The sequence below is a fragment of the Lonchura striata genome, chromosome 14 (genome assembly GCF_046129695.1).
Source record: "Lonchura striata isolate bLonStr1 chromosome 14, bLonStr1.mat, whole genome shotgun sequence".
Classification (NCBI taxonomy): domain Eukaryota; kingdom Metazoa; phylum Chordata; class Aves; order Passeriformes; family Estrildidae; genus Lonchura; species Lonchura striata.
The window spans coordinates 12,120,035-12,146,545 of NC_134616.1; the positions used below are offsets into that span (position 1 = coordinate 12,120,035).

Sequence of the window (26,511 nt, forward strand, 5' to 3'; positions counted from 1 at the left end):
TACCCACCCATTGCTGGTACCTCAAAGACCTGGACTTGCTGTTTCACCCCCTGTTAAAGGCACTGTGTCATCAAACTCTGGTTTACTGTGGCCCTGGAGCTATTCATCTGTTCCAGCATCATTATTCTGCTGTCCACACTGCTGGACCTCAGGACAGCAATGCAGCTCATGAGGACACATACCCCAAGCAGGGACAGCTCCTGCTCACATTTGCTGACAACAGCAATTCATTTCTCACTTTAAATCCAGTCCTGCTGTGTAGCTGTTTTCAACTGAACCTACTCCTCTTGCTTTCTTTTCTACTGTCTTTGCCTGGAGGACTGTAACAACCTCTGCCATCCAGGGAAGGCTTGGAGAGCGTGTTACTGATGAATTATTACTTTCAACAACCCCTTTCTTTGGTGGTGTCACTAGTTCAGCATGTACTGATGTAAATTGTGTGTTGAAAAACCAAAATTACCTTGTCCAGAGATGTGTGTTGTGAAATACCCCTTTATTAAAAGAAAGCTGTGATGGCAGCTGATAAAAACTTTGCTCTGGTGAAATGTAACAGCAGGAGGCATGTTTTCCAAAGACTTTCTTATCATTTTTCATGACTACAGCAAGCTTCCCACCAGAGCTCCTCTGGATGAAAAGCTGTGTTTGAAAAACTGGGTATTTGAAAATATGGTCTTGAGCAGGTGCAGAGTCAGCCTGGAAAGGCTGAGCACCTGGCTACGTGGAGATACAATGGGAATGGAGAATGTGCAAAGGCTGTGACCAGGTTTGATCAGTCAGACAAGCCCCATTTGTTCAAAAACCCCCAACCCATCCCAAAGCCATCCCTGTGCCTCCTCAGAGCCCTGCTTCTGCTCCAGTACCTGAAGGTAGAGGCGGTGCTGCTGAACCTGCTGCTGTGGCCACTGGTGCAGGTGAAGCTGAGTGCTGGCCTGGTGGGGAGCAAAGCTGGAGTGAGGGATCATCAGCGATGGGGAGAAGATGGGCGGCGGGGCTGGAGGGCGGGCGGCGCTGCAGGTGACCGGCTGCCCCTGTGCTGGGGGAGGCAGGGACTGCTGCTCTGCAACAAACCTGCCACAAGGAGGAAAACCAGGCATGAGAACACACGCCCAGAGCCACCCTCAGAATGGGCACTGGGGAGCCCAGCTGCTGCAGGAACCAGCCTGGAGCAGGGCTGGTCAAACCATGCAGACCTTGCTGACAGGAGACCCCCGATTCCCCTCTGCCCACAAAGCATGGACTGGAACTACTGAAAATTAAGGGTTTAAAGGTTGTACATTTTCTCTGTGTCTTGGTCAAGCATTTTATGCTTGGCAAAAGCCAGAAAATGTTTGATTTTTTAAAATGCACTTCATTTATCATAAAGTACTTTGTAATTAAAAAATATTCTCATTTTTCTCCTAACTGACTAGACTTTACTTCAGACTGAGATGATTTGTGTTTGCAAGACCAGGTACAAATTTTTTCATGTCTTTTTCAGTGCCATAAAGTGCCCTGCTAAGACACTGCAGGAAAATAAGAGACTCACTTTCCTTGCTGCCTGCTGGCACTGCTCTGCACGGGCTGGCAACTGCTGTTGGCTGCGGGCATCATGGCTTGGATGGACTGATCCAACAGCATCCTGTGGTGGAAGGAAAACAGGATGGTCAGGGAAGGGAGAGGTCTGAGGTCCAAGTCCTGTCAATCTCTAGAAACAGCTCCTTGAAAATCCTCCATGAAAGCAAACCACTACCTTGACAACAAGCTAATGAAATAGGATGCTTCCTATCACCTCACATCTCTCCTGTGAATACATGCTGAAAAGATTGGGATTGTGGAGACTGGAGAAGAGAAAGCTCCAGGGACATCTTACAGCACCTTCTAGTATCTAAAGGAGCTAAAAGAGAGCAGGAGAGGGACTTTTGACAAGGGCATGGAGCGACAGGACAAGGGGGACTGACTTTACACTGACAGAGGGTAGGGTTAGATTCATTTATGGAAATACATTAAGAAGAGGATTTAAGGCCCCTGATGACACAGCAGGGTGTGCAGAGCACCCTGCCTGCCTGCCTGCACACTGGGCTCACCCTGCAGAGGGAACATCCCCACGCTGGCTGTAGCATCCCCAGCCCATTGCCTGAGCCCAGCCACACCTGCCCTCCTTGCTGCCCAAGTACTGCTGTTTCCTTCAGTGCCCCAGGACGGTCCCAGCAGGGCTGTGGGTACCTGAGGCTCCTGTCCTGGCTGTAGTCAGCTGGAGGCTGCCTCTCACTGCTGTCAGTCGGCCCCTGTGCAGCCACGGCGACGGGGTGTGCTTGGGGGAACACCATGGGGTTGTTGTAGAAGGGCACGGAGATGCTGGCCTGCCCTGGCACACACGTTTGCTGGCCTTGGCTTCCTCTCACTGGGTGCTGCTGCTTCTGCTGCTGTACCTGGAATAAAAACACAGGTACCCACGTAAGTTTTAAAGCTCCCTAATGGAAGGATAAAACAACCATTACAGTGGGCAGATGGGAAAAGGATAAGGAACAAAAGGGTATTGTCCCTGAACACAGCAGTAGGAACAGTGAATCTATTGAAAACCACCAACCCATTAGCATTTATTGGCCCTGCAGGGCAGGTATTGGCATCCCCAGACAGTCTTTTGAGAAATTAGAGTACAAGGGTAAGGACACAAAAGGCTTGAGGAGGAAGAGAATAGCTTAACAGGGGAAGTGCAAATCTGAAGTCTCCAAGGAAAGCATCTCATTGGTCCTTTAAACCAGCAGTTTTGGCTTTTTTGTCTTTGAATAATTCAAGTCTTTCCCATCCTAATAGTGGATTTATGTCTAGTGAAGACAAAATTGTTTTTTTCAAAGCTGCCTTCCAAGATTTCTCAGGCAGAGCAAAAGTAATCTTTTAAAATTATACCTACTTCTGTGTTATGAAACCGCAACTCTCACTGGCCATGAACAACAAGCACTGTGTTGATGAGAGCCCAGACCTCCCATTCACATCCTCCCCAGTCACCAGGAGGGCTCCAGCAGTCTCTGGGGTGTAAATGCTTTTTGGCTACCTGTTTATTTTTACAGTTGGGTGACATTGTTCACAACTGACTCCTGACACAAATTCCTCAATGCCAGCGATGCAGTAAAACCAACACAGAGGGGATGCAGGGCACCACGGGGAGGAGTGACAGGTCAGACAAGTGTTTAGAAGCTGGAAAAGGGGATGATGAAGACAATGAAGCAGCCAGTGACCTGGGGGGCTGTGCCACAGGGGTCCCTGAGGAATGGGTGCGGTGACAGCAGGTGGGTGCTGCAGTAGTGCTTTGTCCCCGTCAGGGCTGGCTGCTGTGACTTCTTGGCCGTGCTCTGCCTGGGCGTCCCCTGCGGCGGCGGCCTCCGGGGGCTGGGCTGCTGCACGGAGTTAAAGATGACGGGGATCGGCTGCTGCATCAGCATCTTGAGGTGAGAGAGGCACAGGAGTTGTGGCTGTACTGCCCGGCAGAAATAACACCGCAGCAGCAGCAGCATCTCGAAATCCAGGGGCAAAATGAACCATGAGCAACAGAAAATCAAATGTTAGCTTGTGTCAAATATTTATTCAGAGCCAGGAACGTTCCAGCTCCATTGTGCCTGCTGAGTTTAGCAGGAGTGGCAGGAGGGATCCAGCAGCACTAACCAGACATGGAACCACCAAGCTTTTTGTGCATGAGAGACTTTGGATTAATTTGGGATTGCTTTTTTTAATCATGGAAATTACTGATTCAATACTCAGCCAGATATTGACATCACTCATCTCTCGGGAAACACCACTCCCACATCTGAAACCAAGTCACCAATTTGTCAAAAGTTCATTCCCGAATGATTTCGCCACAGACAATTTTGTTACTGCTCTGTGTGCTCAAAGGAAAAGCAAATGGCTGGTGAGTTTGGGAGCACCAGGGGCAGCAGGTACCTGCAGGTTGGAGTCCTGCACGAGCTGGAGCTGCTCCTTGATGACATGGAGCTCCTCTTGCTGTGTTTTGATGTCAGCTTGCAGGATGCGAGTCCTCTCCTCCAGCTGCTCTTTCAGCTGGTGCATCATCCCCAGCTGGGTGGGGAAATGGTACAAGGGCTGCAGAGAATAGAGAAAAAGGACCAGTCCTGCCACTCGCATCCATAGCAATGCTGCATTCAGAAAAATGACTGCTTTTCAGCTTTTGCCATAAAAAATATGATGCTGACAAAATCACAATTGCATATTTAGCAAAAGTGCCACTGTAGTTCCAGAGCAGCAGCACATCTGGCTTACACGCAGTGCCTCCCTCCAGGTGTTGGTCTCTATAAATTCTGCATAGATGAAGTGTCTATACACAGGACTCTCCTGTCCCCTCAGGATAACACCCTGCTGTTTGGGCCCACTTGTGTTTTGTGGCAGACTGTATCCAAACCCATGCCACACCTCCTGGCTGGGCTTTCAGTTGTGCTGCTAATGATATCTGGCAGATGCCAGGCCCAAGTTAGGCTGCAATCCCACCTGGGGATCCTTCCTTCACACCTACACTGGCCATTTTCAATCTCTGTTTTATAGTCTGAACATTTACTGCACTGACATTAAAGCCCTGTAAGGACAGACAGACAGACCTTGTCATTATGGTTTACAACTCATTTTTCTTGGGGTTTTTGTTTTCTTATCTTTTCCTGGCCTAACTCAAGCCTTGCATGACATCCCCTTCCTCTGCTAAACTCTTCAGCATTGTATTGGCCTGTAGGTAGCTGCTAGAGATTCAGGGAGAAGCCTTCAGCAGCCCATGACACTTTTTACAAGTGTAAACCTTCTCCTGTGTTATTTCTTTGAGTGCTCCACCTGCTCTCTCTGCTTGCTGAAATAAGTGGTTGCAGTAAGGCTGTTGCAGGTAAATCTCAGCAACAGAAAGGGCAGAGAAGCCTTGTCCCCATTCTGGGATGAGCCAGCAAGATGTGAGGGCAGTGAACCAAAGTCACCAAGGCTGCTCTGCTGACAGGACACACCAGTGCACTTAACAAAAATAAACCACATACCACCACAGGGTGCTGGGAGGGCACTGCCAGCTGAGCCATGGGGTGCTGAGAGGGGTGCTCACCATGGGCTTGAGGAGTGGCTATAGCCTAGAAATGAAAACTCTGCCTTACTGTAGGTCCATAGCACCTCTAGTGCAGAGCTGGTGGTTTAACAGCTCATACCAGGGATGAACAAGTGCAGGGAACTGGACAACTGGGATTGGAAAACTGAGGATGAGTCTGAAGGGAGAATTTAGGTTTCTGCATGCCCCTGAGAATTTCAAGTCCGTGGTGTCAGCATCCATTTTGGATAAAGGCCATCTCACGTGTACAAACCCCAAGAAAAGACGGTTGGTGGTGTGAAAAGGCATCTAGCCTGGAGGAGCAAACTGAATTCTGAAAGAAGGCAGCAGAGAAGCCTCTAGTGTCTCTCCTCTGGCTCTGCCAGCCAGTGGCACTCCCAGCACCCCCAGAGTGTGGGATCCAGCGTCTCTGAGGGTGAGGTCAGTGCTTGTCTAGCTCATTTCACTACAGGCTGAAAAGGCTCCTGCTGCGGAGCACTGACCTGCGCGCTGCCGGCCGCTGCCAGCCGCAGGGCGGCCTTGTCCCCCGGCGCCGCCGGCACCGCCGGCCGGGTGGGAGTGCTGGTGTCTGTGCGCCGCAGGGACGACGTGGCTGCGAAAGAGACATTCTCTGTCACACAGCAAACCCCTGCCGGGGCACCCTGGCTGAGCCTGAAATCCACGTGTGCAGCCAGGCAGTGACCCACACATGCCAAAGTGGGTCTTCAACCTGCCCCTCTACGGGCAGTTTGGCTCTCTGCCCCTCTATGATCCCCCTGGCTCCCACCTCACTTGCTGGGCTCCCTCCTGATGCTAACCCCCATATTCAGCCGGCCCTCCATGGCTGTATCCAGATGAGATCGTTCTCCCCACGGCAAGTATCTCAAGAAAAGTCCCCTGAGTTTCCTACTCATGGTCACACAGGGCACTTCAATCATCTTGCTGCCTCCTGCAGGGGAAGGAGGGCACTGATGGGAACTGGGATGAAGCTGCCAGCCAAGGCAGGCATCCTTCTGTGCTCCTTCTGCAGGGATTTCACATGAGAGACCCCATAATAAAATTATATTATCCCAACATAAAACTTTCATCAGCGAGCTTGGTTCAATCGAGCTAGCGAGCCACATCTTGTCCCCAGAACCACAGCGAACAGCCATGACCCTCAGCTGGTGACAAGCCGCGAAATCGGCTCTCACAAGAGAGGAGGCGGCAGGTGGCCGCGGTCTGCTGCTGCTCTGTCACTTGTCACGACACGGCGTGTCGCTGCCAGCGCCGAGCACTGCCCTCCCACCCCGGTGACCGCCGGCCGGAGCCCGGCGCCGCGGAGCCGCTCCGCCGCAGCACGTACAGGTGGAGTCGGACAGCGTGGTGTGCGAGGAGCGCCGGGAGCTGTGCGAGGACAGCGACACTCCCTCCCGGCTGGCGTCCCGGCCGCCGCACGGCCCCACCTCCAGGTAGCTGCTGTGGCTCTGCGGGAGCAAGCACAGGCGGTGAGACCGACAGCGCAGGGAACGGCCCGGGAAGGGCTCCCCGAGCCCGTCTGCACACAAACCCAGCGGGCTGGGCTCGGACCGCGCCGCCCGGCCGGCCCCCGGCACCCCCGGGCACTGCGAGCACAGCGGAGGGTCGCTCCGGCCCGGGGATGCTGCCCGTGCACTCTGCTGGGCCGGCCCCCTTCTCCCCTGCCCGCGGGGGCACCAGGAGACCGGCTGCTGCCAGCCTCTTCCTGCCCGACCTCCGCCGGGGTGCCGCTGCTGCGGTGCCCGGGGGGCGGTGACAGGGGAATGAATGAAGGTGGCCGGGGGCGCTACCTGGGGAATCCTTTTATCCATCGAAGAGATGGAGAGAGATGGCTGGGAAGGGACAGGGAGCAGTGGCATGGGCACATCAGCTGGAGCCCCAAGAGGACCTACAGCAAACGTCTCCTGACGGGGACAGGGACTGGGCAGTGCTGGGAGCTGCAGCCCCACTCGCTGCTCCTGGGCAGCAGCGGCTCCAGCAGCCTGCTCTGGGCAGGACTGGGCAGCCTGAGCTCCCATAAAATAATGTCTGAACAGCAATGAGGCTGACGGAATAACAACTACACTCCAACCCACTTGGAATTACTTTGATTGATGGTCTTATCTGTAAACTACCAAGAGGAGAAACTCAAAAGTAGTGAAAATGACCCTGTTACTTGGGCTGGTGTGTGGTGATGCCAGACTGACTCAAGCCATGGAAATTATTGTTTGTGGAAGTTATAGGTCACAATCCTACACTTGGTGTGATCCAGCAACTAAGCTGAAATTTTGGTGTTTTCCCTTGCCTTCCCATCTTCATCTGAGTATCAGTGATGAGCTGGCACAAGAAAAACAGATACCCTGTGGTACTGCCCTACTCTTGGATCCTCTGTGCCTTACTAAGGGTGACAAGCACAGCAATCTGGTTTCCAGCTCTACTTCTCTGCCTCTGAGCTGAGGTGGTTTAACCTGTCATTTGTATCATGGTCTCAGATAGATTACAGGGACCAGAACAGAGCAATGCAACTCCTGAATTCACAGCTATTGTGGAATCAGAGAATGTTTGGTTTACAGATCATCTAGCTTCAATCCCCCTGTCATGGAGAGGGACATCTTCCACTAGATCAGGCAGTTCAAAGCTCATCCAGCCTGTCCTAAACCAACAAGGACAATTTGGAGCCATGCACCAGAAAGCTTCTTAGGGTCTGCCTGAGTCATAACCCAGCTCAAGGCTTGGAATGAAATGGGAGCAAAGAAAAGGGAGAAGAACAGATATTTTCTTTAGATTGGTAAGCTATTACTCAGGCTGGTTTAAACATCTCCTCATTCAAATATGAAGGAACAAGGTACCTTTAGAGAAGAGGATGCCAGTTCAATTGATGACTCTTCGAGGCCAAGATCTCGCCTTCTCTCAGCCCGAACTTCTGCATAACTAAAAAAAACCCCAAAACCAAAACAAAACAACAAAACAAAACAAAAAAAAAAACCCACCAAAACAAAACAAAAATCAACAAAAAATTATTTTACAGCTTCTGTGCAGGTAAGCTGCCACAACAAGTGTACATTCATTTTATAACCTGGTGATGATGAACAAGCATCCCATTTTTGCATGGTAGTTCAGATCCCTATGACAATTCCTTGGGCAGGATGAGGTCAGGTCCCTCCTTCTGAGGGTGCACAGAGCTGTGCATGCATCAGAGCTAACATCCTGCACTTCAGTGGAGGCTCCAAATGCAAACAGGCAGCTACACAGGTACAATGTAGGAACTGCAAAAACCCCTACAAGTTGCTTCTGGAATTGTGTATTTTCTTCCCTTACTTTTTCCCTCTGAAATAATGAAATATTTACAGTAACAAATGCCACATGATTCACTACTGGGATAAATTAGAGAGGATGTTTCAAAGACTCTCTGAGTGCTCATGCATTGTAGGCACTGAGAAGTGTCAGACTTTAGGGTGATGAAATATTAATGAGCTGCAACCTTAGTGGGAAGCAAGAGAAGTTGCTGAACCGACCTCACTTATGTCATTGTGGCAATGAATTTTCCTGAAAGAACATTTTAACTTTTGTGCTTCAGTAACATATTTTAAGTCTTAACTATCTGAGACAGAACTGAACTTCAAATCTCTTTAGGACTACACTGTTAGGTTTAAGAGGCACTGGAAGCAGAAAGAAGAAACAAGGGCATGTACAATAAATTCAGCCCTTAAAATGAAGCTGAATTCCCTGAAGGATGGCAGAAGTAAGACAACTGAGAAGTAATCTCTCTGTGTAATATTTGCTTATGTTAACACTTCATATGTAGTTTATACCACAGATCATAGAATCAATAGAATTTGTGTTGAAAGGGACCTTAAAAATTATCTGTTTCCAAGCCCTCTACTGTGGGCAGAACACCTTCCACTAGACCAGGTTGCTCAGGGCCCCAGCCAACCTGGCCTTGAATATTTCCAGGGATGGGGCAGCCACAGCTTCTCTGGGCTTGCAGTACCTCACCATTCTCACAAGGAAGGATTTCTACCTAAGATCTAATCTAAACCTATCTCTGACAGTTTGTAGCCATTCCCCCTTGTTCTACAACTCCATAACTCCTTCTCTAGCTCTCCTGGAGCTCCCTTAGGCACTGGAAGAAGCTTTAAGGTCTCTCTGGAACCTTTTCTTCTCCAGGCTGAACAACTCCAGCTCTTCCTGTCTTCACAGGAGAGGTGCTCCAGCCCTCTGAGCACCTTCATGGCCCTCCTCTGGCTCACTCCAACAGACCCATATATTTCATATTTACTAGTGTTTGCTCTTCCAGATGTTTGACAGAAAAAAATTGATTCTTGACAGTACAAAAATACAGTGAACAATATGTATACTCAAGTTAATAGAGCAAACCAGTGTGTCACTATTTTTCCAAGCCCTTCAGAAAATATATTCTTGCTCTTCACATTGTCTTTTTTGAGACAGCTGTGCTAATCCAGTAGATTCCCCTCTGCATTCACAGAGCATCCTACACATGCACTAACCTCCAGCACGGGCTGAAACTCAGCACAAGCAGCTTCCCACTAGGGGGGGATCCAGGGCTGGATTTGGGTGAGGAATAAAGCCAGCAAGCCAGCAGCTAACTTCAAGTCATAAATATTTAAAGCTCTGATCAAAAGGTTTTGTAGGAGTTATGTGATCTCATTCATGCCCAGAAAGATGTCTGATTCCCAACAGCTTTAATTCTTTCTGTGGCCATGTCATCACTAGGGACAAAAGGGGAATGCAACACACTGATGGATTTGGGCAAAGCTGGCTTCCAGACTTTTGCTTATTTGGTTAACACGAAACAGAACTAGAAAAAGCAATGGCTGTACACTGAGACGTGACACCCTGTGGAGAGTTTGGTGCTTGCTCCTACCTAACTACCAGGTGAGTGCAAACGATGAACTCAGGCTTGGAGTTCCACTGGTGGTAGGTGATGTAGTAGTGTGTCTGCAGCCATATCCACTGCTGCCCTTTGGTCAGGAACCGATAGTAACAGGATTTGCCTTTTCCAAACTGCATCACTGTTGAACAAAACGAGAAAGCAATTTATAGCAAACAGGCATTTTATGGTGCAAAGGTGATCTAATCACCATTCAGTCCCACACCCCTCTCCCAGACTGGGGCAGTGCTAAAATGGTTCTTGAGCTTTAGAAACAAGACAGATGATACATAACCATGTACTCAGCTTTTGTTTGGGGTCATTCCTGCTGACTTTCAGGAGTGCCCTTTGCTAGTTTGAGATTTCTCTTATAACTGATATAACTAGCTACATTCTTATAACTTATAGGCTCCCTGAAATAAGCATAAACAACACTAATTAAATAAATTATTTGCCTTTCATAAGTACATGAAAATGCATTTCAAAGACTGAAGATGTGAAGTAAGAATCCTAAAAATGGCATAAAGCAACAAGATAGTGGAGTTTTAATTGAGGGGTTTCTTTTAAGACCTGGCCTACTCCAACCTGGTATGTATTATCAGGCTATGTCCAGAAAAATTCCAGGTGCTGGAAAATAGTGGGGGGAACTATGTTAAATAACCACACTAATTGTTCCAGACTGCTGGGAGTACAAAATGAAACATGCTCACCTAAAGTACCTGCAATTAATGCAAAGTAAAATACAAAATTTTTTACAAAGTAAAATGACAAAAAAGGAAGTCAGTCCTGATATTTTAACAAAATAGAGGTGTGCAGGTGAGTAAAAAACCACTTGGGTTAGTGTGGCTTGCTGGGTTTCTGTTTGTCATGTTGACTCTTTGGGCAGACATCTTGCCTACTGTCCAGTGAAATGGGTTTGTTTAAACCATGTTCACACATTAGCCTGAACTTGACTCTTCTGCTTTGTTGTTTTCCTTTCAGGTTGACCAAGCATGAACCATCTTCATCCACAAGGAAACTGTGTTCAGTACTTTTGTATGTAAAGTAATTCTGAATCTCCAGAAGCATTTTAGTAATGAGTAAGTGAGGTTCACAACACCTAATTGTACAGGCAGATGATCCAAATGATGCTCTCAAAAGATGTTTTGGTGAGCTGAGCCTCCTGGCTAACTCCAGAGCCCAGGGGAATGGCAAGACCCCATGAACTGTGACAAATCAACAAAACTCACAGGGTAGAGGGGGGATAATTCTGACTCCCAATCTTTTAATCTCATTTCACTCTGAAACAACCTGTGCTCAAACAAGGTATCTGCCAATTTAGGAAACTTGCACAAAGAGTTCCTGATCTGAGGGAATTCTCAAGATTCCAACCTCCCAGGTAAGTGTCAGCTCTGACAGTCTGCCATGGAAAGGGAGAGTTCCCTCATGTTCCCGATGAAATCTTTTGTAATGACAGCAAAAGGTTTTGCACAAGTGACAAAAGAGATCAGAGACAGACACATTGCAGAGGCAGTGCAACTTACAGTGTTCATGGCACCTAGCAAGAAGCTCCAGGTCATCTGCGTGGTAGTAATCATACCCTGATGTTCCCAGAACCTCAAAGGGTAAATACCCTATAATAGGTGGAGCCCTAGAAAGGAAGCAAAGGGGAGGGAGTGAGCACAAAACCTGACACTTTGACATCCTGGCAGATAAGCTGTGATACCAGCAACAAACACCCTCGTTCACTTGGCAGGGAAATCTGGGGTGGATTTTCTTATATGCAGTGATGCATTCTCATACACAAACAAAAAACCGACAGCAAGGGAGAGGTAAAAATTGAGAAAATGAAAAGGTGTGTGTTTACTGTTTCACAGCCTATTCATTATGTGGGTGTAGAGAAAGGCATGTACATATGTGAGTGACTCAATTCATTAAGGATGCTTGTGAGACACAGCTTGAGAAATGCTATGGCTGATCCTGCACATAACAACTTGGAGCCAGAGTACAATTATCCAGGAGGCTGGATGTAAGTGTCATCTGGGTAGTAACTGTAGAAGAGAGAGTAAGTGGGAAGCTGCAGTGTGTGTCAGGACCAGCTTGGGAAAAAGTAATTGCTCCCCTGGAAAATCTTGGGAAACTGTAGCAACAAAACTTTCCGTGCTAGTAGTACAGACAGCAATAGGCATGGGGCTGATTTAAGGCTGATTTTGCTTTGGTTGGTAGAGAAGGAATTGAAGTGTTTAGATAGGCATGTTGCAATGACTTACCTCACTGTTCTGCTATCAAGTCTAGATTATCCTTTTTCTAGGCAAAACATGAAATATTTTTAAAGCAGGTATCCTAACACAGCCTTCACCGGAGCCTGATAGCTTATGATTATGAAACAACACTGAAACGTGGGGAGAAAACCACTGGTTTTGTCTCTGCTCCTGTATCAGCACGTCACTCTCCATCCCCCAGTGCTCAGGTACACTCCTGCCCCAAGCACTCAGCGAGGCAGGACCTGTGCTAATGTGGCTGCAGGATGTGCTGATCGTGTACACCTGAAGTTCAGTGTGCTCCTCAGGAATAGGGCAAAATTTAAATAACTCAAAACAGGGCAGGCTGAAGGCAATGGTGCCCATCAAACCTGCCTCTCCTGCTCAGTTGAGTGCTCTTAAGGAAGAAGGCCATAAAGTGGCCAAGACTATGAGGAAAAAGTTCTTTCAGTGGTTTGGATGTATCAATCATGAGTTTCTTGGTTATTACTGTGTGAAATTCTCTCTTGGCTGAGCCACCCAGCTCCACATTTTTCCTTTTGAGAGACACAGTGGCCATAGGTTATTCAGCCACAGAGAGCCCAGGCAGGTCTATAACCTCCCTCCTCCCCACAGCTGTGGGCAGTCGGGCACCAAGAAATGGGGGAGAAGGACAATCTGCTAAACAGCAGTCCCAGGAGGGGCAAGGTGTGAGCAGGAGCTCCTGAGTCCCAGCACAAGGGGTCAGCTGGGAGAGTCAGGCCTCCACTTGACAGCAAATCCCTTGGAACAGAATGTGCTGAGCACACAGGGGTCTCTGTCACAATACAGCTTCATTTATTTAAGTAACTTTTCATAGCACTCTGTTCCTTTTCCTCATGTGACCCAGATTTCTGTTAGTGATGATAATATGTGTATTTATTAAAGTGTCCTTGCTGTGTCTTTGGCAGAATGCATCACTGTTTCTCCTATTTTTAATGCCATACTCATATTCAAGACAATAGTGTCTTTCAGATGCACATCAGATAAACATTTAAGCTGATCAGGAAAGTATTATGCTTTCCTGAATATCACCAGAGTTCTTCATAAGAGAAAGCAACCACAAAATGCTCCTCATCTGTCATTTAACAGGAGATGCCTTGTGGAGCAATTTAAGTGTCTTGTTAGCTTAAGTTCTAGCCTTGAGATCTGCAACTTGCTGTGCAAATGGGAATGCACAGTCTTTAGAGAGCCTTTTGGGTGCAGTCTTTTAATTAATGAAGGGAAAATAAGAACAGTACCACAGTGAAGAAGAGAAACAGATAATTTTCTAAGCCAATGGGTTTCTCTTCCTCTACACATATGTACATATATACCCAGAATTCAGATTTTTCCTATTTTTCTCATGTTTATCCAGATCTATGGAATGTTTTTATTGCATCTGTCTTTACTTTGATTTGAATTGTGATAATGACAGCAAAGGTCCTGATTCCAGTTTCTGCTGGGTACCCTCTGTCCCTCAGTGTCAGGCAGCCTGCGGTGATGCAAATCAGCAAGAAAGAGCAACATTTCCCAGTGCCCTGCAGATTGTACTGGAGAGAGCTGTGATTAAATGAGACAACTCCCACGATCTCCTGCTCTTTCTTGGGTCTGAGCTCACTGCTTGCATCTGGAGCTGTCACAAACTCTGCCTCAGCATTATCTTTATTTTCTCTCAGTAGCAATGCCTTCCTCTCTGGGATATCAGTGGGACTGGAGTGTCTGCAAGCACCCAGCACAGAGATTCCCCTCTGAGTCATCACCCAGCTTCATCAAAAGACTCTTTGACACGTTTCAAAGTAGCTCCTCCTCACCTTTTTCACAGGAGCTGCTGGGACACAGCCCTGTGGAAAAGCAGCTCACTTCATCAGTGACGTGAGGGGCTTAGGGCTCTTTTACAAATCTTAACATTAATCAGCTGATTCTAAAAAGGTGCATTATCAGGCAGGCCAATTAAAGTCTAACAAAGCCACTCCAGCAAGATCTCATCTCAATTAATAATTATCTGACTGTCCTAAACTACAAATAATCAACTGTAGGGCTGTCACAGGGCCAGTTCCTCCTTGCTTCAAGGCATGATGTGAGGCACACATCTTGTGTTCTATATAAATGAAAGTTATTACTCATTTGTATTTGCTCTCTCTTTTTCTTGCTCTAAATGTGGAGATGGTTTTTATATTTTTTTTCCTTGTCAATATATTTTTTCCTTAGAGCCTTATCTACTAGTCTTCTGTTTCAGTAAAGACTACCTTTGCACAGCTCACAAGGGGAGGGATAATGAAGAAGGCAGGATTTTGCTTATGCACATATGCCAAATACAGAGAAGTAAGAGAGTGAATAAAACCCTCCAGCTTCTTTTGAAGAAAATTAATCCTGAATTAAGCAGCTTAATAAACTGGTTCCAGTCTGTTTCATTCACCAAGCCCACCACATAGAATTTCTAAAAACAAAATAAAAACCAGTGGATTTTATTATTAAATTGTAGATTAGTTTTTGACAATACAATCATTTCTCAAGGTGAAAAGTCAAAAGTTTGTTGACACAGCAAAAGATTTAGGATTCCTGGAAGCTGCAGTTGAAGAACAAAGGAGCTAAACCAATATGGGAAACTTATTAGGACCCACACTGCTCACTTTCAATGACTTATTATCTTGGCTAAGAGATAAATATTCTTCTAGACATTTTCCATGTTTCTTACTTGCCTAAAATATGGAAAATAGTGAAGCGTTTAAGGATGCCTAAGAGCTAAGTTCAGAGTATTGCTACTTACTAAATTGCATGTAATTAGAACTATTCCATTTGGGATCTCAGGCAATAGGTACACAAAGCTTTCTATTTTTAAACTACAGTTTATTTATTCTTCAGGGACTAAACCCAAATATCTTACCTGTGGTCCAAGAATAAAAACTTCCATTCTAAACTATGCCTTGATGTAAATTCTTCACATGGCTCTTCAACGTTGCAAAGCTCCTGCAAAATAGCGGATACATTCAGACATTTAATTCTATGAAATGACAAAAGTGCCTGCTATCAAAACCTAGCATGCATCTTTTTGCTATAATAAACCACAGCAAAACACAGTGCTTTTAAAGCACTTAACTTATTTTTCTCTAAGGAATGTGTAAGACTTGATTTACAGATGCATGAACTGATGAAAAATGGCTGAATAGTTTACCTTGAGCTGAATTTCAGAGCTAAGATAAATAGTCAGAGAGTCTCGTCTTGCACTCTCCAGGCAAAATTCCCCAGTTTTTTGCAAATACTGGTATTTGAATATGGATGACAGCTCCAAGTCCAGCCTCTACCTGAGCTGGCTAATGCCCCCTTGAGCAAGCAGCACCAAGGGCTGCTATCCCTGCACCAGTGCCATGGGACATTTACAGCCCAGCAGGAAGAGGCCAGGACACAAATTTTCAGTGTTTGAAGATGCAGATGACTTCCTTACACAAAGGAGTGGTGGATGCACATCTCTGAAGGCTGCAAATTCCCAGGTGGTGTAAGCTGGTCACCTTGTCCTGGAGCTTCCTAGGCTGCCCCCTCTAAGACACCCCATCACAAAACCACCTCTTCTCAAAAGCAGCTCCAGCTTTGTACCTTATCTTTCCAAAATACAGACTTATGCCATCTGCCACTGCCAGCCACAGCCACGTGCTCTCTCCTCTCCCCTCCCTGGGCTGCTGTCCCTGCTGCCAGCCCGGGCTCACCTTTAGGAACTGTGGTGTGACCAGCCGAACAGTCGCCACCAGGCAGATCTGCTCCTCCGTGGCCGCCCTGAAAGCCCGTGCAATAGCTGACTCAAAGCCATTACAGGAGGGTGTAGGCACTGCAAACAACCAGACAATTGATTTAAGAAGAGGAAGGAGAGGTTTCTTCTCCTGTTAAGGCAGGTACAGTGACTGAAGAAACCCAAGCAACAAACTCCTCCTGCCCACAGGGTGCTGCCACACTGATGTTATTGAAAGCACGACCCTTTAGGCTCCAAGCTGCTGTAACCACCTACCCATGGCTTGCAGGGGAGCTTTGCAAGACAGCTTGGAGCAGCTCACAGTGTGCAGCTGCAGCCTCCTTGTCAGCCTTTCTCCAGGCCAACATTTGCAAGATTCAGGATTTTACAGGCACCTCAAAGTACTTAATCTCTGTAAAGTGTCACTTCACTGCCACAAGTGAAACAGAATACCGTGTATTTCCGGCTATTTGAATAAGTAGGCTGCTTTACAATTGGCAGTGGGTCAAACAGAGGCATTTTCAGTCTAGCATCAGCTTTAGGCACAACGTGCAGAAGATTGATCAACAGATTCCCCACCACTTTTGTATGAAAAATATATCGAATGTATGTACAGCTCATTCCATCCCTGACAATTATGGGGCATTTTCAGCAGAAACAGGGCCTTTAAGATACTACAGATCAAGGCAATTTAAAGGAGAGAGGTGGAGAGACAAAGGTAGGCTGGAACAGTAACTTACCATGAGTAAAATATTTAAAATCCACTACAAATTTCACATATTCATACATCAGGGGTTCATTTGGATCTAAGCTGCCTCTTGCTAAATGGCAACAAAACTCTATTTGTTTTTCTGCTGAAATGAGAGAAAGAGAGGGAGACACAGACAATGTTATTAGAAGTCTGCACTTTAGCTCTCTCACATATTTAATTTATCTACCAAGTGGTACCTGAGCACACCCTGCTGGGAAGCATCTGATACCCAGAAGTAAATATATAACTACTAGGAGCAATTATCATGTTTCTTCTTGAGGAAACGTATTCTCACCCTTTTTTCCTGCGTTTGCAGTCACTCCAGTAAGCTGAGTGTGAAGCCCTGGCTGTACTGGGTCAGCAGGATTTCCCCTGCTGGATGCAGGATTTCATACAGAGCAGTTACATGGTATTGCAGAACTCTGCTCTGGCACTGCTCAGTCAGACCAAAGGGCACTGAACTCACCCTGAGCCCTTCCATTAACAGTGGAGGGCACTGTGCCAAGCTCTAATCCAGTTTTCTGCCCCAAGTCTGAACTCTATGGATTAGACCACAACCTGAGGGAAACCACCCCCAGGCAGAGCATCACCAGGCTGCTCAGGGCATCACCAGGCTGCTCAGCTCCCAGAATTGCTCAGTGGCCTTGCCAAACCACTGGGAAAAGGGTGCAGGCTCAGCACAGGCTTCATGAAACACAGGTGTTGGGAAGATGCTGCTGCCTGCTCTGGTCCTGAGGACAATTTCTGTGGGGAAGGGACATGGGACAGTAGCCAGCAGTACAGATCCAGATGGATTGTTCAGATAGGAAGGCTGTTCCTTAAGTTACATTAGGGCTTTTCTTGTGTCCTGAGACATGCAAGCTTCCTAAGGAATAATGGTTCTGCTAAAACTGTTTGGGATTTCTCCAAATTTTTTTCCCTTGAGCCCTCACTCCTTTCTCAGGGTTAAGTCTAGTATCCCATCTGGGAAAAAGCATCTACTATCTAAGGGGCAAAGCAAATGGTAAAACAAAGACTGTCCTAGCCAAAGAGCAAGTACTGAGAGCACGTAGGAACATTAGAGATGTGATGCACTAAAACCCACAAATGCAGCAAAACAGAAGTGGCAGGCAAGAGCCAGCTGGAGATCTCTGAGCAGACTTACCTCTGGCAAACTTCTCTGACCGACAGACAAGAGAAGAGCTTACCATTTAGAAAATCAGCTGCAACAGGATCTGTCATGAGCACGTGTGGAGAAAGGAGCTTGTACACCTCGCTCTGCTCCCCCTCAGGCAGAAAGTTCAATATATTTTGGTCCACCAAATCTGACTGATACAAAAGAATGCTTTGTCATGTTCAGCAGTACAGCCTGACACAACCACATGCCTTTTCCCCCTCAGCAGAGCACAGACACTGCCAGTCTTGTGTGGATGCCTAAGACAAGGAAGCCCAGTCAGTCTGCAGATGGATCTGGGGCAGAACGTAACCCTTAGACTGTTTTACCCCAGGATTACTATCTATTTGCAAAAAGTTGATTGAGTCACAGATGTTGTCCTTCAGTTCAGACAGATACAGGCTGGAGAAGAAACCCTGGTACCCCAGCAATATAACATGATGAGAAGTGAAACATTTTTCTTTGAAAGCATGACACAGAAGAAGGGGAGCTCCTCCCTACATCCTCCATTTATCTTCGAGGCTGAACATTGGCAAAATCAGCTTGACCTTCAGGTGATTCAGTGCTCATCAACCCACACATCCTGACTAAAGGGGTTCTGCCAAAATGTCAGCACAGATTTGTTCTTTGCACACATGACATTCAGGTAACTGCATGCCTGAGTTTTCCCTCATATAGGGCATCCTTGGTGCTTCATGCTTGGCACCAGATACAGAGAAAAATGTTTTTGAGGGGCCAAGCTGAAATTTCTGCATCTGACAACTAACTAGTTTCTGGAAGTTCTCCTAGAAAACTCTGAGGCCACACATTTGTCACTAAATACTATGGTCCCAAAGTAGAAAACCCCAATGTCATTCAAAGAGCATAGATACAGTTCTGAAATAATATTTACATTATCTAAGAAGAGCTCCAGCATTTATTTCACAATCATAAGATTTTCCATTAACCTGGTGGGTCAGACACCTCCAGACCTTTAGATGGACAGCCAAGTGATGAGCTATGAGCACAGTGATTTTGCATAGCTGGGTTTTTTTAAGCTAACTCACAGACCCTGGGAGAGAATCTGTTATTCACAGGAACTTGAGAAACGCCACAAGAGTTTCTTAATTGACCTTCCACCCACAGTCAGTTCCCTCTTTGGTTGGACAAAACCAATCCCCAGCCCTGCACTGACTGATTGACACTAAGAGGGGAATGAGCCTTCAGTGTAGTGCATGGGCAGAACGTACCGGTAAGTGTCCCAGCAGAGATGAAACACTGTCAGATACATAAATTATAATCCCATCAGTGGTAAGAGCAATGAGAAAGCCATCTAGTGCCTAATGATAATAGGCAGAAGAAAAACAAAAAAAAAAGAAAAAACAAATCAAAGCAGTATTATGCAATGGAAAAACTTAAAATATTTTCGACTCATTGATTCTTTAGTGATGCTTCTAACAGCTTAAACCTAGCAGAAATTAGTCAAAGAAATTACATTCAGTGTGGAAAAATAAAAATTACACATGCTGTCTAATTCAACATTCTTTTTATATTCTTATTTTCTCATTCTCATTATTATTAAATTGACTTGTATTTTTCACACAGTGAGCATTTATTTAACATGAAGTGAGACAATGATGCTTAGAATTTCAACACCCACACAATCCTGCTGACTTCAGTCACTTCATTATGTGTTCTGAATTACACAATAGTTAACAAACTCGGTGCGTAAGATGTCAGATATCATCGTGGCAAATACAGCTTTGTGGATGGATAGATGGATGGATAAGCAGAGACAGAAAAATTATACAATGATGTATTTTTAGCAGTTTATGGACAACATGAAAAAGATCTAAAGCCTTATTTATTTTGCTTAAAGCACTGATTTGCAAGGCTAGTGACAAAACAATTTTAAGGCTTGTTTTGTTTCCCCTTTCTCATTTGCAGTGGTTTCTGTCCCAGAGTTAAACCTCTCTGTCCCTTTTAAGTCACTGTCTGTGCCTTTCCCCTTGGATGTTGTGTTCTCCCTATTCTTTACAATATCTCCTTGTACCATTTATACAGTATCTGTCCTTATTTTTCTCTAACATCGAGATCTGGGAGGTTTAATAGCTGGTGAGCACTGTGCACAAAGCCAGCTCTTCTGAAGACACAGCTCTGCAGCTTAGCTACAGGGAGTCAAAGATGCAGCATTCACCATCTCCCCCACCTCACTGCCAGACTCTGCCCTTGCTCAAACTGAGTCCTCTCTGGAAAAAACCCACTGATTTTAAGTAAACTGTTCAATGGTCTACCAGAGTCTGGCAAGCCAGCAGTTATTAGAGGGTTTGCTCTCCCCCACCACTTCCAACCTGAGGGGGGAATTTGTTTTGATTCAGCTGGAACAAGCTAGCTCGTTTGGCAAGAGAGATTCCCAGAAAGAACGAACAGACTTTTCCACAGAGGTGAGTCATGACATCCTGATGAAAAGGAGTAACTAAGACACAGCAGCACCTCCCAGCTCAGCCCAGCATACTCCCTTCTTTTGGTGGGGCAAAGAGCAGCAGCTGCCCACGCAGGGCAGGAGATGTCCCTGCCAGAGGAGCATGCAGCACAGACCCAGAGCCACATCCTTCTGAGGGGAGAAATGTGGGTTTGGGGGATGTTTCTAGATCAGCAAAGCATTTTAGAGGTGGGAGTATAAGAGCTGTTTTCCTGAATGCACTTCAAGGCAATTCAAGCAGAAGAAGACAGCAGCACACAGGCAGCAGCTGCAGAGGCAGCACAGGCAGTGCTGCCTGCCTAATGAGATGTGGGAGGATCAGAGCTGCTCTGCTTTTTCCAGGTCCTTTCAAGTTTTTCCTAAAACTGCCAGCTCTAGTGACTCTTCTGAGAAAAGAAAATTCTCTTTTTCCTCTTTCACCAGGCCAAATCAACCTTGATTCCCTAACGAAAAGCCATTTATTTTTAAGGGGAAGCAATCTTATTTTTAATTCTCTGTTTGAAAAGCATTTAGTACAACATTGGTCTCTGTCAGGTGTATGTGCCAGCAGAGTAGAAATCATTAACATTGGGACCTACAGGTGAAAAAGAACTGTATATCCCTGAACTACTCCACTGAACTGATTATTTCTCAGTAATCTATTTAATTTCTTCTTACCTCTAACATCAACTGGGTGAACTCCTCGTTGCTAAGAAATGAAGGCTTCCAGTCTTGTCTAATCTGACAGGCTTCTGTCTGTGCTGTGATTTCTTAAAGAGAAAATATCAAAAAAGCAACATGACTCATGCTACTTGAATTTTTTTTTCACTTTCAAGTAACACTAGATTTCTTTAAAGAGGCTGTGAGAGAAATCATCTTTTTATCGTGCTTCACATAAAGCTTTCTTGCACGCAACAGTCATTTTCCATGCCATCATGATACAAATGTGTTAGAAATCAAGAAAGGGAAATGGAGACATTTTAGGTAGCCTGAAGATAACCTTAAAAAATTAAGATCAATGGGTTAATTTTAGAGTAGTAGAGCATCCTTGTGAGCAAAGGGTGTCTGCAATTCTGGAGCTGTTTCACAGCTGCTCTTGTGAGTGCCCAGGCAATAGGACAGGCTTATCTCCTAATCCAAGAGACCTGGGAAGATGGCATAGAATACTCTCTCCCTGAGTTTTGTAGCAGGTGCTGTTCCTCAGCTTTTCTTTTTGGGAGTGCACAAAGCAGGCCAGGGGATACGGAGGCCAGTGAGGGGAATGATGCATCCACAGCAGAAAGCACAGAGCACTGCATCTTTTGCAATCTGTCTGTGTTTAACTGGGCAGCAATGTACTCAGCCCCAGCCCTTCTCCTGCCCCTCGCTCAGGCTCGTGTCCTCTCTGGGTGCTGAGATGCTTGGAAAAAACAGTTTGTATTTTCTGAATGGAAACTGGCTGCTGGGCAGATGCAGGGCCAGCACCCTCCTTTCTGAACCACCACCCCAGTACCTTTCTGCTTCTGTAGGAAGTCAATGGTCCTCTGCAGTATTGTGGACTTGTCCATCTTGAGAGGGTGGCCGTGGCCCTGCAGCATCGTGCAAAGCTCCTTAATGAGGACATTGAACTGGTCCCTCCTCTTCTTCTCAGATTTGTTGCGTGATGCCCTGGGTGACAAAAACATAAATGTCACTAAGCAGAATAAAGGACCTACAGCACAAACCAGGGTGAGGTGATCTACCTTGCCCCACCAAAACACTTGAAATACAAGAATGTAAACTCTTCTGAGAATGTTTATTTGTTTAAAATTGGGTTTGCACACAAAGATTTTGGTGGTACTTAGAGCCTTGTAGCAAAACTAAACTCACCAGCAGCAAGGAACTCCTGGAGGTAACACATATTTGGGTTCATTTGGGAAAGATCACATCCTTACATACATTTCAGCAACAATTCCCACTGTTTCAAAAGCAGTGATAGTGAAGGTGTTATAGAAGAAATTCTCCCAGTAAGAGAAAAGTATGTTCATGCATATTCATGTTTTGCTCACTTAAGTTTTATGGATTTTTGTTTTACAGTTAGTACACACAGATATAAATGTCAAAATGTGAAGGATTTCTCTGATTTGCACTTGCAAAAGGAGCTTATCAGGAGACAGCACTGTGCAGAGGCAACTAAACTGCAGAATAACATCTTGTTTGTGGTCTTGAAAATCTACTGCTGTGATATATGAAACTGGGAATGTTACAGGTCTGGCTGCAGAACTACAACTAGTTTTCAGTTCACAAATCAAGAATATTTATTAGGCTTTTCCCCTCCATTAAAAACAATAAAGGAGAGAGTAAATCCATTTAGTTTCTTCCAAAGTGTTCTTTCCCATGCTCATATCTGAGATAACACTTTTCATACAACCTCTTCCAGTAGTAATTAATTTGCTTTACAAGTATATTCATGATGATACATGCTTCCTGTGATCTAGACTGAGGGTGGTATGCAGAAAGCATTTCCATTCATATTCAGGTTGGCATTTGGATGTTTCCAGATCCAGCACTCAAGTTCACAGCCATCTCTGTTTTGGCACTAGTGCACAATGACTAAACAGAACTGAGCCAAGTGCTTCTCTGGCAGGAGATTAAGTCAGGCCTGTGCTAAAGCTAAGGGAACTCTACCCCAGGTGGGCAGAACTGCTTGATGCCAATAAAATCACAGGTCAGGAATCCTACTTCAGGACAATAAATAGCAATGGGACAATGGGATAGCACAAGATCCTGAGGGCACAGCAGTGTAATTTAAGGACCACTCAGCCAGATAACCCATTGTAGGGGTGGCCAAACTCTGTGAGAAGCCTGAAGGGTGACTTAAATTATGCTGCTTGTGGTCAGCTACACACAGCCTGTAAACTGTGTGGGAGCTTTGCCTCTGACATCAGTGGGGTCAAGTTCATTGTCAAGCACTGGATAACACAACATTTACAGTTCTCCTCCAGGACTGCATCCTGTTATACCTCTTTGCCCTGTCCTTCTCATCTTCATCCATCAGTTCGTTTACACAACACAGGGCTCTGCAAGGAAAACACAGAAATACTTACTGAGACATATTCCCTGATCTTGCTAAGAATGTCCAAACATGGAGTGTAGTGGTTTATACCCAAAGACTAGGATGTTTCAATCTTCCCATTCCCAGATTCCCCTTTTGGTATGTCTTTCCTTGCTTGTTCAGTCAGCTACCAAGGCATGAGAAGTGAGACTGCTGCCACGTGCCCAAACATCCATCTACAAGGACTTTAAAAGGAAAGTCTAAAATCTAGCAGCCCCTCAGCCTACCTTTGTCCTGCCCTCTGAGCAAGGATGGGGAATCCTGCTGAAGCACCCATCTCTGCACAGGAATCAGTATCTTCCTGGCAAATGCAAGAGCAAAAGAGAGAGAAATCTGACCTGGTGTCTGCTGGTCCTGTTCTGGGAAACCACACAGGCTGATTTCAATCACTGCCTGCCTTGATTGAAACATATCTGAGATTTCTTTTCCAGTGGAAAGACACAGGAGAAAGAAACTGTGCTAATCCCCTAAAGGATTTGCATTAGGCAGCAGCAGCCTGCTAGCAGGATATCTAAGAGATGAGATGATGGACAGGTTCATCCAGAGCATCCTGCAGCCAATTGCATCCAGCTGCTTGTGCTGCTGGGCTTCTCCCACATCACCTGAGCTGCGTCCTGGGATTCATACCCAAGGCTTCAGTTTAAAATATCCTCACCTGCCACTAACCAGGGAAGGAGAAGAGTTGGCAACAACTCCCAGTAAGGACACAGGACTCTCAAACCCGATTGAATGATGGAAAATTCAACACAAGGGCAACTTTTTTGCTGGTGACTGCTTTCTGTGACTCAGGGCTGAGTCTGAGGGACAGAGAGCCAGGGAGGTGCAGCTGAGGCAGCTGCTGTCACTCCACACCACATTGCCCAGGTCAACTCTGCTGGATTGCACCCCTTCAGACACCTCCAAAGAGGAAATCACACCCATCCCCACCACCAGAACCAATCTGCTCCCCACCTCCACTGAGCACTTTTCCTGCAAAACGCCCCATGCTGCCCAGAACTCAAGGGGCATTTTTCAATAGGTACATCCAAAAATTTTTCTCTGTTTAGACACTACTCCAAGTTCAAACAACTCGGCAGCTATAAAAATAACACAAAACAGAACCACCCACAACTGTCAGGAAGTCAGGAATCCTGCTCATAGCAACAGCTACAAAATTTTATCCTTCCTTCCCTGCTCCAGGGCAAGGATCTCCCTCCCTGCAGATGACCTGGGCAGAAGATACTGTATGATTTCTCTTGTTATGAATGCATTCCATAGAGAGGGAGTGGTTCTCACTGCCTGAGTCACTAAAAGCTACAAGCCAAATTAGAAATTACCTGTTCTATTCCTCAGATTCATCAGTCCAGACTGACAGAGTGGGATTAGCGCTTCTTATCACCATGTAAATAGAGATGGAGAAAAATTAATCCTGGAAGGAAAAGCAAGTCCAGTTAGAACACAGTTGCAGGTAAGACTTAGCCTAGACAGCTGCAATCACCTCAAGCTGAGAAAAGTCTGCTATCACAAGTTAGAACCATGCTCAGGTATGACTGATGAAAGCTCAGCAAAGAGATGGGAGTTGGACCAAGTTCTTGGGCTTCTGGCTCTGTGGCACAACCTACTGCCACAGAAGCAGCCTGGGAAGGCCAGTGTGACCTCCCATGTCCAAAAAGCTGTGTGACCCAGCAGGGTGGCAGAGTGGCCCTACTGGCTTGGAGCCACTGAGGATCAACTGGAGTTCTTCCAAAGTATGACAATTTACCTGGTGTGCTGTGAAAACCAGAAGTATGACCTGTGCCTCATCTATCAAATGTTGCAACCAAAGCCTCCTTCAAGACAAGCATGATCAGCAAAGTCAGCACAAGCCACAACCACCCACCTGTGAATGGATTCAAGTCTTCCCCTTAATACTTGCTACTGATGGGACACGCAAAATCTTGGGAAAATATCATATAACTCCTGACACTCTCAGTGAAGCTACAACTGGAAACAGCTCCTGCATAGCAAACTTCAGCTCAGGGGATCTGCTGTGTCTGTTCTCACAGTGGTGCTACCCCAGACATGCTTTACTCAGTTCAAAAGGAGTGTGTGACCTTATGTGTTACCCTGCAGAGCTGAGGCTCCTGTCCCTGCTGCTCATCCCTCACTGCTGTTCTGTCCAAATCACTCAGTTGTTTCTTCTCTAGAAGAATGTCTCCTACAGAGGATTTGGTGACTGAGCATAAGTTCAAAAATACACAGATATAAAGAAAAGTCTTTTTAAAGCAATGGGTTAAATTATGAAAAAATGCTTGTGGATACACAGAAAGATCAATCAAAAATTATCAGGGAACGTTCTTTGTGTGCAGACTTGACCATGCAAAAATTCAGCTAAAGAAAAGGGTTTTTCCCAAGTCTGGAGTGAAAAGCATTATTTTATAGAAACTGTATTTTATGGAAACTTTGCCCACAGGTTGTCTAACAACTGAAAGCTCCCAGGAAGCCTGGTGGGTTTCCTGCCTCATTAGAATGGTTGGCCTCCCACCCAGCTGGAATAGCAGCAAGTGGAGGGAAGCTGTTTGGTCACCAAGAGTCAACAATACAGCTAATGCTCTCTGAGCCTCAACTGGGAAATGAAGCCTGGATTCTCCAGTCTCCAGGAGGAGCTATCATGTCAGGGACAGAGGAATGAGGCTTCCTAATGAATGTGAGCAAAGCCCTCAGCCAACACCAGACTTGGAAGAGCTCACAGAATAAAAGTCGTAAAAGAATTCACAGGCCCAACCACATAGAGCAGCTTTTTCATGATGCAGCAGGACGGTGAGCAAGAAAAAGTTTTAGCAGAAGACACCTAAGGACAAAATAATCTTAACTGGATTAGGCACTTCAGGGCTGCATTTAGCTAAGTGCTTTTTGTCTTGTAAGACAGAGCTAAATATAGTAACCAGAATACTTAAGAATAGTTTCATAAGGATTGTATACATTCCTCAGCCAGCTAAGACACTTAGCACTACTGACAGCAGTATGTCTGCAGGTTAAGAGTATTTTAAATAGATCCAGATAGAATCTCTTTGACCTTAACTGCATTAACCAGAGGGATCAAAATTTATTTATTGCCTCCTGAAAATCCCCTTCTGTAACACTTTGAGAGAGCAATTCCAGAACTCTGCGGGCAGGTAAAGAGGAAACTTGTCAGTGCTCCTGGCATTGTTTCTCACCCCCTACAACAGGTGAGGATCAGGTTTC

General features: G+C 45.9%; 1 protein-coding gene across 1 annotated transcript in view; it reads right to left on the reverse strand.

Moving 5' to 3' along the window:
• PASD1 (PAS domain containing repressor 1) overlaps positions 1–26,511 on the reverse strand; it is a 106,944-nt gene that overhangs the window by 572 nt on the left and 79,861 nt on the right. The window contains exons 2-20 of the mRNA XM_021547874.3: positions 24,624–24,715; positions 23,216–23,272; positions 21,727–21,881; positions 20,913–21,004; positions 19,024–19,113; positions 17,829–17,949; positions 16,631–16,744; positions 15,871–15,989; positions 15,054–15,136; positions 11,453–11,559; positions 9,924–10,071; positions 7,888–7,969; positions 6,387–6,507; positions 5,545–5,654; positions 3,916–4,074; positions 3,216–3,419; positions 2,203–2,408; positions 1,526–1,618; positions 861–1,068 (exon numbers count right to left, since the gene is read on the reverse strand). Of these exons, the coding sequence (XP_021403549.2) occupies positions 861–1,068; positions 1,526–1,618; positions 2,203–2,408; positions 3,216–3,419; positions 3,916–4,074; positions 5,545–5,654; positions 6,387–6,507; positions 7,888–7,969; positions 9,924–10,071; positions 11,453–11,559; positions 15,054–15,136; positions 15,871–15,989; positions 16,631–16,744; positions 17,829–17,949; positions 19,024–19,113; positions 20,913–21,004; positions 21,727–21,881; positions 23,216–23,247 (2,244 nt within the window). The 5' untranslated portion in view covers positions 23,248–23,272; positions 24,624–24,715. The remainder of the gene's footprint in view (positions 1–860; positions 1,069–1,525; positions 1,619–2,202; positions 2,409–3,215; positions 3,420–3,915; positions 4,075–5,544; positions 5,655–6,386; positions 6,508–7,887; positions 7,970–9,923; positions 10,072–11,452; positions 11,560–15,053; positions 15,137–15,870; positions 15,990–16,630; positions 16,745–17,828; positions 17,950–19,023; positions 19,114–20,912; positions 21,005–21,726; positions 21,882–23,215; positions 23,273–24,623; positions 24,716–26,511) is intronic.